Here is a 16,402-nt window from a genome sequence, read left to right on the forward strand (position 1 = left end):
GGTTTGACATCCACACAGCCACAGGAATTCTATTTTAATGAGAGGTCAAAGTCATGTATCATCACACAGCCAAGAGGGGCTGTGGGTTTGCAGATGTTCTAAGGAGAGTATGTGAAGAATAGGCATGAAGGTGTGTATCTCTGGTATGGGTGGCAGTTCACGATTATCCCCAATTACTATCTAGAATCATTAGTTAGGTTACTTCTACTTTCAGAATGCTTCCTGAATCTGTTCTGTCATTGCTCTAATGCAAACCTTCATCTTGAGAAATGGAGTTATTTCCTGCCATATCAATTAACAAGGATCTCACCAGACTCTTGCATCTTCCCAGACATGGAAAATCATCAAATTTCTTAACTTGGGATATCTGGTTTCCTTTAACAATAATCTCTGATATTCAGCCTGCCTGCCCTTTGTCATAGAACTTCTATATAACCTGGCTCCTCCCCTTGACTCCTCGGAGCAGTTCTCTCAAGGCTACTTGAGATGCTGCCTCCTGGGGTTAAGTCCTAAAAATTCCCACCAAATAAAACAACTCTCAACCTTTAGGTTGTGACTATTTTTTAAATCGACAATCTCTTGCCTGAAATATTTCAAGCACTTCATAACAGTTTCTATTGTTTTTACTCTATCCTGAAATCTGTCCTTCAATGCCACAGGGTAACCATGTGAGGATTAAATAAAAAGTTCATGAATTTTAAAGCACTCCACAAACATAAAGTGGTGTGGAACAAAAAACAGGTATAAAGCATGAGATTCATTGGATTAAAAACTTTCAGATGTACCCATTACCTAAAGAATAAAGATCAAAGTTCTATAATGGTCTTATACGACTCTTCATGCTGCTGCTGCTGCTGCGAAGTCGCTTCAGTCGTGTCCGACTCTGTGCGACCCCACAGACGGCAGCCCACCAGGCTCCTCAGTCCCTGGGATTCTCCAGGCAAGAATACTGAAGTGGGTTGCCGTTTCCTTCTCCCTACTTCTCTTCATGGAAATAATATAAACGTAAACTCTCAGCACCTGGTAAGACACTTTTCCTCCCTCATCAGACAGTACTCCTTAACCACAGTTAATTTCCATACCCACACAGCGCTATTCGCTTATAATGTCTTCCATCTCATCTACGCCCAGTAAACACTAATCACCCTTTAAAACTGGAATCAACTTTTAATAAACTACGAAAAGATTTACATTCTCAAAATCCAGAGTCCTGCAAATTTCCAGTAAAGTACCACAGCTTGACTAATAGTTCAGTCCGTCCTTTCTCTCCATTAGCTTTCTGTTCCAGTTTCACCCAGGTACTTCAGCGGCATCAGCTCCACCATCTACAAGAGCCTAGAAAGCGCCTGAACTCCGTAATTGGTCTAAGTTAGAGGCTCAGCGCACCCTGAAGGGCCAAATGCCCCAGGTTAGACACTTAAGAAACAAATTAAGAGCTCCCAGTGCTGTGCTTAGTCGTTCAGTCGTGTCCAACTCTTTGTCACCCCATGGGCTGTAACCCGCCACTCTCCTTTGTCCATGGGGATTCTCCAGGCAAGATTACCGGAGTGGGTTGCCATGCCCTCCTCCAGGGGATCTTCCCGACCCAGGGATCGAACCCAGGTCTTCCTCAGTGTAGGCGGATTCTTTACTGTCTAAGCCACCAGTCCCCAAGAGCCTGGCTATTCCCAAGAGGGGCTGAGGAGCTACAGCTGAGTCGCCCGCCCGCGGTGCATACTGGGATATGTGGTCTCGGGAGGCCCACAGCCTCTTGGGAGTTGTAGTCCTCGATCTGGTAAAGGGTGAGAAAAACGCAACTCTCAAGTTCTGGATTAGTCCTAACGGAGAAAAAGAAGACGGGAACCCATAACATCCTGCAAGCTCAAGTTCTTTGAGCCCAACTCTCGATCTCACGAGTGGTCGAGGCGGCTGGAAGGCGGGCCCGAGAAGGGTGGGGAGACGTTACGTTGACGCGGGCGTGACCTTGCCCAATAGGATTTGGCGGGATTTCCGAAAGCTGTAGGCAGAGCGCGCGCTGCGGCTTGAGACCGAGGCCTAAGAGGAGGTGAGACCCGCCGCAGGAGCGCAGTTGGAAGCTCAAACTCGCCTGGGTTTTGTGCTGAAGGCCGAAGCAAGGGAGTAGAGAAGCGGGGCACAAGCGAGGGGATCTACAGTCCGTCCGGGATCGGGCGCGGGCGGGTCCAGCAGACGGTAGTCGGAGTGTGCAACCTGCCCTAGCGAATAGCAAAGCACGGCAGGTCCAGGTGAGTGTGAGACGGAGACCAAGCCCCTTCCACCGCCAGGTTAGTCCCGGCATAAGCCGGTCCCAGGCTTAAACCCAGATTTGGGCCCCAGCTCCGCAGCCTTAGGGGCCCCTCTGTTTCTCCCAAGTGAGAAACTCAGAAATGGCGGGGCGGAGCGGGGACGTGTCCGGGCTACTTCGACCGTCGGAGTTCGCTGAGGGGAAAATAGAAGCGCACTCTAGCGTTTAGAGCTGGGAGGAACCTTGGGAGGCCTTCATTTCCAACACCTACTTAATGGGCGTCCGCGAGGAATCCAAGATCCAGAGACGTGTAGTGACAGAGTCACAGCTCTTAAGCCAGAACCACGGTTTCCAGGTTTCTGGTCAGTGCCCTTTCCATTACACAAAATTTTGCTTACCAGAGTACCCACCTCCAGTTACCAGTAAGATAATTTGCTTTTTCTAATGCGGAAGACCTTTTACGTGATGTCTAGGTAATGATCTGTAGTGACGTATGCTGTTTTTTCTTAAACTTATAAGCCAAGTGTAGTATACAAATAGAAAAATGCACAGATCAAAAGTGTGTACAGCTTCATGAGTCATTACAAAATGAATATACCACTCAGATCAAGAAAGAATGCTGTCATCACCCGGGAGCCTCCCTTGTGCCCCCTTCTCTAATACTCTCCCTTCTCGCCAGAGGTAACCACTGTGTTGACTACTAATACCATTGATTAATTTTGCCTGTTTCTGAATTTTATGTAAAGAAAGACTATTTTTGTGTCTGGCTTTGCTCAACGTTCTGTCTGTAGGTTCGTGTCTTTGCATTTAGCAATACTTTCTCGTTGCTTTGTTGTAGTCCTATTCATTATACCAATGATGGATATCAGGATTATTTCTAGTTTTTAGCTTTCAGGACAAAGGTGGCTGAGAAAATTCCTGCATACAGTTTAGTGCACACGTATATGTTTTTCAGTGGGTTAATAGTAATAATAATAATAGAGTGGCAAAATTCCTGGGTCAAAGTATTTGTCTGTCTTCACCTTCCATGTTTAATACAGTACCAATACACTCGAACCAGCGGTGAATGAGTGTTCAGTTGTTCCACACGTTTGCTAATAGTTAATGTTAATCTTTTAAAATTTTAGCTATTATCTTGTGGTTTTAATTTTAGTTTTCCTGATTATTAATGAAATTGAGCATTTGTGGATACATTTATTAACCATTTGAGTATCTTCTCTTGTGACATGCTTGTTCAGATCTCTTTTGCCTATTTTTTATTGGGTTGTCTTTCTTGCTGGTTTGCAAGAATTCTTTATATATTCTCGTTATCAGCCGTGAGGTATATTTGTGGTGAATTTTTCCCCCCTCGCTATTGTTTGACTTTCTTTCTTGCAGTGGTGTCTTGATTAGATGTTTTCAGTCGCTCAGTCATCTGGCTTTTTTTTTTAAAATTGTTTATTTGGCTGCACTTGGTCTCAGTTGTGGCATGTGGAATCTAGTTCCCCAACCAGGGATCGAACTTGGGCCCTCTGCACTGGGAATGTGCAGAGTCTTAGCCACTGGACCACCAGGGAAGTCCCAGCCCTCTGACATTTTGTGACACCATGGACTGTAGCCCTCCAGTCTCCTCTGTCTGTGGAATTTTCCAGGTACATGGGATCTTTCCAACCCAGGGATTGAACCCATTTCTCTTGCATCTCCTGCATTGGCAGGTAGATTCTTTATCACTGTGCCACCTGGGAAGCCATAGCCTTTTTTTGGGAGGGGGCTGCACTGGGTATTAGTTCCTATACGTGGGATCTAGCTACCTGACCAGGGATTGAGCACCAGCCCCTGCATTGGGAGCTTGGAGTCTTAGCCACTTGACTACCAGGGAAGTCCCAGCCATAGCATTTTGATGGATGGAATTTCTAAATTTAAATATAGTCCAGTTTTTCAGCCTGTTGCTTTTTGATTACTGCTTTATGTATACAGTTCCAGCCATCTTTTTCATAAATTATGAAGGAAGACACTTTAAGTTGCCTTCAGATGATTCTGATATTTGGAATTATAAACTCACATTATGCTAAGCATGCCATCTAAGAGAACTGCACCTGAACCAGTCAAGAACAAATGGTCACCTTCTGTCAAGCCTCTAAGACTGGAGACTCCTTACCTGTTATTTTTTGAATTAAATTTATCTTGATTGTTAAATTGTCCAGATTATTTTGGTGTGACTTAAGTATATTTATCCTTGTAGACATCAAGATTTGTTTGCTTTTACTAATACCTCATGAAGAAAATTAAAATTTTTTGTTCTCCATTCTTTCAATCAGTGCAATCTTAACTATTAAAATAATCTGACTTTTGTATTGGCCTTGTATGGAAGATGTCAAACTGAGCAAGGTACTTCCATGTTACTTATTCATTTGTGCATTCAGTGAAGTCTGGCATTGGTTAAAATGTTGCTCTTTAAATTTCATACACTTTTGTTACAAAGAACCAAAATGTGGGACTACAAACTATGATTATTGCCTAAGGTTCGGAGAATTCTCGTCTCAGTCCACTGTTTCTGTGTCAGGAGTGGAGATTTATGGCAGTGATTCTGTACCTTCATTTCACTATTTTCCCATCACCCCCAAACCCTGCTTTCTTGGAAGAGAACAGTGGAATTGAAACGGTTTAACCCTAAATCAGTTTTGGGTTTTTTTTAAGTAGAGTCCTGGAAAATCTGCATTCAGTTGCCGAATATTTAACAAACACCTAACATTTATGATATATCTTAAGTTATACACAAATAAGACTTGGCCCTTATCTATAAGAAATATGAAGCAGGAGAACTGGGGGACATAGTTCATATAGTTAAGCTGTCTAGGTGGAAGGGAAAGCTGGTGAGGGATTTCTTCTTTCTCCTGCCGTGGGTAAGTCAGGGATTAAACCAAAAGCCTAGTCATTTTTTTCTTAATATATATATTTTATTGAACAATAGTTGACTTACAATGTTTCAGGTATACAGAACGGTGATTCAGTTAGACATATATATTATTTTTCACTTTATTTCCCATTGTAGTTTATTACAAGATATTGCCTATAGTTCCCTGTGCTATACAGTAAACTTTTGTTGCTTATTGTGTATCTATTTTTTAATTAAAAATCTAGCATTCTGTTCATACTAAGTCAAACAAGTAGAATCAAAATGACATAAATTTTTTAGCTAGGCATAAATTCATAAGTTTTCTTAAATATATTATGCATACTATTTATATATATCTCTCTCTCTCTCTCTCCAGAGGAAAACCCTAGGAAGTAGTTCTTTAAGAGATTTACTGTAAAACTATGTTTGCGTGTCTATACTTTCTCTAGTGTTCTTCCTGATGGCCATCTGTGTTTTCCAGTATTGAACGCTGAGTAATGGCTATGCAGATGCAGCTTGAAGCAAATGCAGATACTTCAGTGGAAGAAGAAAGCTTTGGTCCACAACCTATTTCTCGATTAGAGGTGTGTGCTTGGTTGCTAATTTTAAAATTATACTGCTGGATAAGATTGTTCTACCTACTGGGAGGAATCACAACCTTTACATAAACTAAAATCCAAATTAGAGTTTTCAGGAGGGTTGTCAAGGATCCTGTGGAAAGACTTAAGACAGTTGCTAAACAGGTCTGCCAGGTCCCTTTTTTGTCAAGAATTCTTCCCCTCCATCATTTTTCTTTCTTAGAACTGGATGTCAGAAGCTAAAAGCCCTAGGATCCCATGTAGAATCTGTGTTATTTGTACTAAGTATGAAATTACCATCCAGGAAATTGTAGTGGCCTGGACCAGCTATGCAGGAAGTGGAGAGGAACAACATCTCTCCACCAACTTGGATCTGTGATGAAGTTACTAAGAAGACAGCTCTCTTAGACAGACTGGCTTGGGGTTAAGATGTGAGAGTTCAAGACTCTGCACAAGAACATCAAGCACCAAGCCTGGGGCCTTGCACTATTTCTGCACATTGTACAGAGGTCCCAGAGTGAGTGCCATTGACTTGGGCTGAAAGAATCGGAGAGTATACTGAGAAAGTCTTCATTCTTGTCTCTATGCGTATTCCTCCCATTCTCCACCTAAGCTTCAGCTCTTCAGAAGATACTTAAACAGGTTTCTTAAACACATTGGAGAATTCAGAGTCATAACTTTTGGTTTCAGTGAGCATCTTTATAACCACCCGTGTGTATTGCTTATTGTTTGAATCTTTATAACAGACCTGGTTTCTAGGGCTATGTACTATTTCTCTCCCCTCTCCCAAACCTTCCCTGACCCCAGATACATACATATCCCACTAATACTGCATGCTTTCCCCAAAGTCACGGTTTTGGTGGCTAATAAAACCAAAGCTGACTTTGTTTATCGGGAGAAGGAAGTGCCTTTGGGTGGTTTGTTTTTGAGGAGTGGCATGTAAATCCCTGACCAAAAATAGTTTTCCTCATTCTTAATATCACTTGTTAAAGCCAAGCTTTCCAGTTATTGGGCAACAAAGAATATATGCTAAGATATGCTCCCCTTAGCTCTGGGACAGTCTTATCTGTTTACCCAGCTTAGTGTAAAACTTATTATTCTTTATGTGTGCTTGATATAGAAAACTTTGGGAAGCACCAGTTTAAAGTGGCCTTTTAGGGCCCAGGTCTCAAAGTTCATTTAGAGTTCCAGTCAAAAGATTTAGTTACAGGTTTAATCCCAATTCATGACAAGAGTCTTTTAATATACATAGTGCTAGTTTAAAACTACTGGTTTTGATAATGAATGAAAACTGAAAAAAAGTGAAAGTGAAGTCACTCAATCATGTCTGACTCTTTGCGACCCGTGGACTGTATGTAGCCTTCCAGGCTCCTCCGTCCTTAGGCTTCTCCAGGCAAGAATACTGGAGTGGGTAGCCTTTCCCTTCTCCAGGGGATCTTCCCAACGCAGGGATCAAACCCAAATCTCCTGTGTTACAGGCAGACTCTTTACCATCTGAGCCACCAAGAGAATACCTTTGATGATGAATATATTGGTAATTTGTTATGAAATGTGTCATATGTAGGGCATACTTTTTAAAGCTTTTGCATATAATATCACAGTTATAAACAGTCCTGTGAAATAAGTAGGGCCATTATCCACATTCAGCAGATGAGGGAACCAAAGCTTAGATTTATCTGTAGTTTTCTTCTCTTGCAGCAGTGTGGTATAAATGCCAATGATGTGAAGAAATTGGAAGAAGCTGGATTTCATACCGTAGAGGCTGTTGCCTATGCACCAAAGAAGGAGCTAATAAATATTAAGGGGATTAGTGAAGCCAAAGCTGATAAAATTCTGGTAAGTCCCGCTTGTGTGGCCAAGAGAGGCAGTAGTGGGAGTGGCAAAGAAGAGTATACAGTGAGAGACCGCAGTCTCCCTTCTTCATCCCCTGTGTGTCACCCTCTTCCCTTTTCCAGAAGTGACTGTATTACCAGCTAATTAGCTTTGTATGTCTTCTTGCATAAACTGGGATTTTTCTTAGGGAACTGCAATATCACGGGGGTGTGACATAAATACTGCCAAATTGACTACCAGTTTGCACTCCTACCAGCCGTGAGTGATGTGTGCCGTATCATTTCTGGATGTTATAATTTCGTGCCTTAGAAATGTACTCATTAGTATGTAGCCACTGAAAATAGTTTTGAAGAACATTCACTGACATATGAAAATGTTCCTGATATAAGAAAGCAGGTTAAAAAATGTGTTTATGTGCTTATGTCTTTATCTTTTTAAATGTGTGTATTTATATACATACAGCATATACACTGGGGATAACTACAGTAAAATACTAACACTGTTGTTTCTGGATGGTGAGAATGTGAACAGTTTTTATTTTTGCCTCAATTTTCTGAAGTTTCTGCAGTTTTATAATAGACTTGTATTACTTTATTTAAAATATTGATTTATTTATTTGGCTGCATTGGATCTTAGTTGCAGCATGTGTGATCTAGTTCCCTGAACAGGGATCAAAACCAGGCCCCTTGCATTGGGAGGGTGGACTCTTAGCCACTGGACCACTAGGAAAGTCCCCTAAACGTGTATTACTTTAAATAGAAAAGTTGTTTTTATTCCTTGAATATTAGAGTCATGTTAATTAGGCTGCCAGTGTGTATAGTCTATTAATTAGCTAGTCATAAGCAAGATTCTTTAATCATAAGAAAGTGTGATTACAAATCATTAATGCTCAGTTTTTTTTTAACTTTAGTAAATGATGTAAAAGTGATTTTACATGCTTAACCAAAATAAGATAATAATAATCCTTTATATTATATTGCACTTTAACTTTTTTAATTGAAATTTTATTTTAGACTGTTGTGTTTCAGGTGTACGGCTAAGTGATTCATATGTCAATACATATACAATTTCCATTCTTTTTAGATTCTTTTCCAGTTCAGGTTATTATAGAATATTGAGTTCCCTTATAGCACTTTAACTTTGAAATCCCATCCCTTTTGTATGCACAGTATTCTCACTTGCCCTTCATACCGACACTAGGAGAGAGAGGTAGGACCAGTGTTCGCTCTGCCTTACAGATAAGGAAACTTAGGCACAGTGTTTCAGTTATTTATCCAACGTTACACAGTTGATCGCAGAACTAAGACTAGAAGCCAGTTATTTTCATCCTGATACACTGTGATACTTTTTTATTTCCCTCCAATGTCTTGCAGCTACTATTCATTTTTCTTGCTTCATATATTTTTTTTGGCACTCATAGTACCCTGTGATTACATTTTATTTTATGTATTTTATCCTTTGGTATTTATAGGCTATACCTTGGCAATAACTGCAGGTTAGGTTCCAGACTACCACAACAAAGCAAATATCACAGTAAAGCAAGTCACACGAATTTTTTGGTTTCCTGTTGCCTATAAAAATTACGCTTACACTATTTTATAGTCTGTTAATTATACAATAGTATTAGATCTACAAAAACAGTGTGTATACCTTAATTTAAAAATACTTCACTATTAAAAAATGTTAACCATCATCTGAGCCTTCAGCAGTTAATATTCTTTTTGTTGGTGAGAGTCTTGCCTTGACGTTTATGACTGCTGACTGATTGAGGGGGTGGTTGCTGAAGGTTGGCGTGGCTGCAGCAATTTCTTAAAATAAGACCACAATGAAGTTTGCCACATAGATTGAATCTTCCTTTCTTTCATGAATGATTTATCTGTAATACGCAATGCTATTTGACAGCATTGTAAAATGTTTATTTGTTTAATGTTTTGGCTGCCCTGGGCATTTGTTGCTGCCTGAGGGCTATTATGGTTGCAGTGCGTGGACTTTTCATTGGCTTCTTTTGTTGCGGAACATGGGCCCTAAGCGTGGGCTTAGTTGCCCCGTGGCATGTAGAATGGTCCCAGACCAGGGATTGAACCTGTGTCCGCTGCATTGGCAGATGGATTCTTAACCACTGGACCACCAGGGAAGTCCTATTTTATAGCATTTTATCCCCAGCAGAAATTTTTCTAGATTGGCATCAGCCCTCTCAAACACTGCCACTGCTTTATCAACCAAGTTTATGTCATATTCTGAATCTTTTGTTGTCATGTCACCAATCTTCACTGCATCTTCGCCCATAGATTCTATTTCAAGAAACCACCCTTTGCTTATCTATAAGAAGCAGCTCCTTACCCATGAAAGTTCTATCATGATATTGCAGTGTTTCTGCCACAACTTCAGGCTCCACTTCTAGTTCCTTTGCTCTCCCCACCACATCTGTATTTACTTCCTCTGCCAAAATCTTGAACCTGTCAGAGTCATCCATGAGAGTGAAAATCAGCTTCTTTCAGGCTCCTGTTAAATGACAGTTGGACCTTTTCCCATGAACCATGAATTTACTTTTTTTTTAAAATACTTTCTCTTTTAACAAATGTACTTAATGGCAGCTAGGATGGTAAGTCCTTTCCAAAAGATTTTCAACTGATTTTGCCCAGATTCATCAGAGGAATCACTGTCTATGACAACTGTGGTCTTATAAGATGCATTTCTTAAATAATAAGATTTGAAAGGCAGAATTACTCCTGATTCACAGGGTGCAAAATGGATGTTGTGTTAGCAGGCATGAAAACATTAAATCTCATTGTGCATATCCGAAGCTCTTGAGTAACCAGGTATGTTGTCAGTGAGCAATAATAGTTTGAAAGGATCTTTCCTAAGCAATTGGTCTCAACAGGGGGTTTAAAATATTCAGTAAGCTATTTTAGACAGGTGTGCCATCGTCCAGACTTGTTGCATTTATAGAGCACAAGCAGAATAGATTTACCACGGTTCTTAAGGGCTCTAGGACTTTTAGGATGGTAAATGAACATTGGCTTCAACTTAAAGTCACCAGTGACATCAGCTGCTAAAAAGAGAGCTGGCTGATTCTTTGAAAACTGTTGAAGCCAGGCATTGACTTCTCTTCTGTAGCTATGAAAGTCCTCGATGGCATCTTCTTCCAATATAATGTTATTTTGTCTACATTGAAAATCTGTTTAGTGTAGCCACCTTCATTCTTTATCTTAGCTAAATCTTCTGGATAATTTGATGCAGCTTCTACATTAGCCCTTGCTGCTTCACCTTTCTCTTAAATGTTATGGAGATGGCTTTTTTCCTAGCTTCAGACTTTTCTTCTGCAGCTTTCTCATCACCCTTAGCCTTCCCTGAATTAAGAGAATAGGACTTTGCTCTGAACTAGGCTTTGGCTAAAGGGAATGTTATGGCGGCTTTGATCTTGTACCCAAACCACTAAAATTTTCTTCATAATAGCAGTAAGGCTATTTGTTACTATTCATGTATTCACTGGGGTACTGCTTTTAATTTCCTTCAAGAAGTTCCTTGCGTTCACAACTTGGTTAACAGTTTGGCACAAGAGGCCTAGCTTGCAGCCTATCTCAACTTTTGACATGCCTTCCTCACTAAACTGAACCATTTCTAGTTTTTTTCTTTAAAGCGACAGATGTACAGGTTCACTGCTTGCACTTGAACACGTGAAGGCCATTGTGCTGTGCTGTGCTTAGTTGCTCAGTCGTGTTCCACTCTTTGCAACCCCTTAGACTGTAGCTCACCAGTCTCCTCTGTTCATGGGGATTCTCCAGGCAAGAATATAGGAGTGGGTTGCCATGCTCTCCTCCAGGGGCTCTTCCCAACCCAGAGATCGAACCCAGGTCTCCCGCATTGCAGGTGGATTCTTTGCCATCTGCGCCATCAGGGAAACCCTTTGTAGGGTTATTTATTGGCCTGATTTCAGTATGGTTGTGTCTTAAGGAACAGGGAGACCTGAGGGAAGAGAGAGATGGGGATATGGCCAGTGGGTAGAGCAGTCAGAACACACAGATTTATCAGTTAAGTTCGCTGTCTTCTATAGGTGTAGTTTGTGGCACCCCAGAACAATTATAGTAACATCAAAGATTGCTGACCACGGATCACCATTGTGTAGTTAAAGAGTTTGATTAGCTTTGCTGTTGAAGTTTTCTATAATGTAAAGCAAGTGTTTAATTTATAAAATTATATTTTATAGTTTTATGTTGATGGCTGTTACAGTTTCACAGAAGTTTTATCTGAAAAAAATCATCTTCAAAAGCTAAAGAACCTTCAAAAAATGCTTCCTGCAGCTTCAGTGCATGTAGTTCTACCGCATAACCTAGTCTGATGGACAATATCTGAGATTTATTTTAATATCTCATATAATAATATATATACAACCCAGTAAATTCTGTTTTATCAGGTATTATTTTATAGTATTAATTCATTCAGGGTGCAAATATCATAAGTAATTCTTAATTTAAATCCTTAAACATGTTACCATCTATGGAAGTATGAAGTTGTCATTTATTGGATTGCTCAAATAAATAAATTTGTTGAAGTGGTGACTTAATTGAATATGTAAGAATTCTGAATACCTAATACCTCTTTGAAAGACTGTGATACTATTAAGCCAGTAGGTGTCCCTAAAGTCTGTTTGTTGTTTCTCTCTGGGTGTCCGTTTTTCTGACTCAGCGAATCCTGACCTTTGCTTATGCCTTGTCAGACATTAAAAAAAAACTTTGTCAGACATTGAAAATTCCTACAGATATGACAGATGAAAGCAAGCTTATTATATAAACAAAAGAAGTCAAGTTCTGCCAGACTATGCAATTGGCATGGTTTTTACTTCCAGTTTCATATTGGTTATAATATGTTCCTTTAAAGTTCAACATTCAGAAAACTAAGATCGTGGCATCCGGTCCCATCACTTCATGGCAAATAGATGGGGAAAAAGTGGAAACAGTGGCTGACTTTATTTTTCTGGGCTCCAAAATCACTGCAGATGGTGATTGCAGCCATGAAATTAAAAGACACTTAGTCCTTGGAAGGAAAGTTATGACCAACCTAGACAGCATATTAAAAAGCAGAGACATTACTTTGTCAACAAAGGTCTGTCTAGTCAAGGCTATGGTTTTTCCAGTGGTCATGTGTGGATGTGAGAGTTGGACTATAAAGAAAGCTGAGTGCAGAAGAATTGATGCTTTTGAATTGTGGTGTTGGAGAAGACTCTTGAGAGTCCCTTGGACTGCAAGGAGATCCAACCAGTCCATCCTAAAGGAGATCAGTCCTGGTGTTCATTGGAAGGACTGATGTTGAAGCTGAAACTCCAATATTTTGGCCACCTGATGCGAAGATCTGACTCATTTGAAAAGACCCTGATGCTGGGAAAGATTGAGAGCAGGAGGAGAAGGGGACAGCAGAGGATGAGATGGTTGGATGGCATCACGGACTCAATGGACATGAGTTTGGGTGGACTCCGAGAGTTGGTGATGGACAGGGAGGCCTGGCGTGCTTTGATTCATGGGGTCGCAAGGAGTCAGACACTACTGAGCAACTGAACTGAACTGAAGAGCTCATAGACTAGAAAATGTAGGGGCTAAATGACAAGAAGGGATAACATCTCCTTCTGTGAGTTTGAGATTTTCCTTCCACATTTTTGAGTAAAATTTTTGAACTTACTGTAAAGTTGAAAGAATTTTGCAATGAACACTCATTTACCCACCACCTGGACACTACTATTAACATTTTAATATACTTGCTTTATCGTCTATCTGTTTATCTCTCTAGCCATCAGTATATCTTGGCTCTGTTTGTGCTTTTTAAAGAAAGTTGCAGTACATTCCCCCCTAAATATTTTAGCATTTATTAAACTAGAGTTCCATATTGGCTTATAGTTTCTTCTCTCCTTTCTTTAGTATTCTTGCTTTCTAATTTTCATTGATCTTCATTCATCCTAAAGATTGGTAGTAGTTATGGGAAAAATGAAGTAAAGAAATTCTCGAAAAAAAAAAGATTTCTCCGAGCTAAAGGCAAACAGAAGTCTAAGGCCCCACAAAATGTCAAAGACCCACACCTGGACTCTTGAGTGTGAAATTTTCAGTATACCAGTTATAAAGAGAAGACTGAAAGATTTCAGAGTAAAAAAAGTAAGTGACCTCTAAAGGAACAAAAATCAGAAAGATAGCACATCTCTTATTAAAAATCTGGGTGGTAGAAGCTAGTAGAGCAGTCCCTTCAAAATTCTGAGGGTGAATGATTTTAAACCTATAATTCTGTTGGTAACAATATTACTCACCCAGTGTTAGGGCAGAATACAGCATTCTCAGAAATACAAGAATTCAGAACATTTTGCTCTTATCTATTCTTTCTTAGGAAGTTATCAATACTTGAGGATATGCTTTACTAAAATCAGGGTAGAAAACATAGGACCTAGGTTGGAGTGGCTCTATGTCAGGTAGCCAGTGAAAGAGCAGAGAGCCCCATTTGGAGAAAGAAGGAAAGGATGTCTTTGGGAGAAAGGAGTCAGTAGAATACATAGTAAGACTGAGAAACTGGAGATTTTGAGAAGTGATAAAGTCAGAGAATACTAGAGAAAGATATGGCTCAGATATAAAGCAAGGTAAAATGGAGCATGATTTTGAAACTAGTGGCATTTAAAAAAATTTGAACTTGACAGATAACTTTGGGAGACATCAGTTGTTAACATTGGAACCTTAGTGAAAGAATTGTATTTCTAGCACACCCTTTGGTTCTGTAATAACTATAATATAAATGTTATAATCAATTTTTAAGTGAAGTATTAAACTTATAGAGAAGTTTAGAGAATAAAGCAAGTCCACTATTCATCTTTTCATTAGTTTTTCCCCTTGTGGAAAGTTTTTAAATTACAAATTTAATCCCTACTTGCTGTAGGTTTATCCAGATTTTCTCCTCCCTCCCTCTCTCTCTTTCTCTCTCTTCCTCTCCTACTTTCTTTCTCTTTCTCTTCTTGTTTCTCTCTTTTTCTTTTAATTTCCTTTATTCCTTCCTCCCTCCCTCTTTTCTTTCTTTCGTTAGATTCAGTTTATTTTACTGAATTTAGATTCAAGTTTGGCTAATTAGTTGGGGCCTGGACTTGGATTCTTTTTCTACTTCAGTGAGTTTTGATAGTTTTGTGTTTTTCTAGGGATTTCTTTGTTTCTTGTAAATTATTTAATCTGTTGGCATAAATTTATTTTTGTAAGGGTTGTAGAAATGTCCCCTCTGTCATTTCTGATAGTGATTTCACTCAATCAATTTTGTTGATTTTTTTCAAAGAAGCAACTTCTGGTTTTAATGATTTTTCTCTATTGTATTTCTATTCTCTATTTCACCGGTTCCCGTTCAGATTTTATCTTCTTCCTTCTGCTTGCTTTATGTTTAGTTTGCTCTTTTTTCCATAACTTAAGGTGGGAAGATTTAGGCTATTAATTTCAGATCTTTCTAATATAGGTGTTTACAGCTATAAATCTCCCTTTAAGTACTGCTTTTGCTACATCCCATAAGTTATGGTGTGTTTTGTCTTAATTTCATTTCAGTGACTCTTCTAAATTCCCTTGTGATTTCTTCTTTGGTTCATTGCTTATTTAGGAATATAATGTTTAATCTCCATGTATCTGAAAGCTTTTATTTTTAAATTTTGAAGTCAACCTATAGACTGATCATTAATGGCTTATCAGTGACTACAAAGTATGATTAAATCTTCTCAACCTGACAGGGAAAAAGAAAAGGTACAGTTGACAGAGATGGAAGAGTAGATGAGGGAGCAAAGATCAAAGGACAAATGTCCTCATTTAACAAAGTACAAAGTTAAGAGATAAATTCTATGGTTGACGAAACAGGAAACAAAGGTTTAAATACATTGAACTTTGTACCATATTGTCAGGCAAACTATGTATGTGTTGATCTATCAGTTTGTTGTTTTTAACTACATGAGTATATTATTTGAATTGACAATTAAACAATTGCCAGTCTTCTTGGAGTCTCTAAATTAGTTTATCATTTATTTGCCAGAGAGAAAATAATCCTAGAACTAGAACTTACGAGTAAACTTTTTAAAGAGAAATCATTCTGGAAATTTTGTTAGATGTTACCTCTTCCCACTACATGCCTGATTCTTACTTTACTAAGTGTATTTCATCAGTTTGACATTTCTTATTTTTCCCCAGACTGAGGCAGCTAAATTAGTTCCAATGGGTTTCACCACTGCAACTGAGTTCCACCAAAGGCGATCTGAGATCATACAGATTACTACTGGCTCCAAAGAACTTGACAAACTGCTTCAAGGTATCGTAATCTCTTATCCTATGTCATGAACTATGGTTAACAAAGCATCCAGGTTATAGAACATAACTAAATTATTTGGTTCATGTTTATGTGTTAGAATTAAGAAATAAAGGAAAGTATTCCGTAAGACTGAAGGGTGAGGCTGACTTTAAAAATACGAAAATTATCTGCCAATTCAATAATTTAATCTCCAATTAATAATTGCATTCTTGAGAGTCATCTCCCTCTGCCTAAAGAAATAATATAATCTTTTACTCTACCACAAGGTAGAGAATCTGATGGCTGGTTAAAATACTACACTGTAGTATCAGCACGTTGTGGTGCACACTAATTTTCAGGACTTGATGCAAAGCTGTAAAGTTTTTGAACTTTTGAAAGCATCGCTGTCCTAAATTTTAGTGTTGGGTTGGTTCTTGCTGCTTCCCCAAATATTTGATCATGTAAGTTTCTTTTTTGGGGGGCACAAAATAGCATGAGTTCAGGAGTCACACTCAGATTTGAGCGTTTGCTTTCCCTCCTGTTCCCTCTCTGGTGCAGATTACTTATATTCTATGCCTCAATTTTCTTATCTTATTG

General features: G+C 39.2%; 1 protein-coding gene across 3 annotated transcripts in view; it reads left to right on the top strand.

Annotated features, from left to right (window-relative positions):
* Positions 1–1,972: 1,972 nt before the first annotated feature.
* RAD51 (RAD51 recombinase) overlaps positions 1,973–16,402 on the top strand; it is a 40,689-nt gene continuing 26,259 nt past the window's right edge. The window contains exons 1-4 of one of the 3 annotated variants that reach the window (XM_042252290.2): positions 1,973–2,243; positions 5,567–5,701; positions 7,394–7,531; positions 15,709–15,826. In XM_042252290.2, the coding sequence (XP_042108224.1) occupies positions 5,615–5,701; positions 7,394–7,531; positions 15,709–15,826 (343 nt within the window). In that variant the 5' untranslated portion in view covers positions 1,973–2,243; positions 5,567–5,614. The remainder of the gene's footprint in view (positions 2,244–5,566; positions 5,702–7,393; positions 7,532–15,708; positions 15,827–16,402) is intronic. The other 2 variants (XM_004010447.6, XM_027971690.3) reach the window with 2 other exon arrangements.

This window comes from Ovis aries, chromosome 7 (genome assembly GCF_016772045.2).
Source record: "Ovis aries strain OAR_USU_Benz2616 breed Rambouillet chromosome 7, ARS-UI_Ramb_v3.0, whole genome shotgun sequence".
In the NCBI taxonomy this organism is placed as follows: domain Eukaryota; kingdom Metazoa; phylum Chordata; class Mammalia; order Artiodactyla; family Bovidae; genus Ovis; species Ovis aries.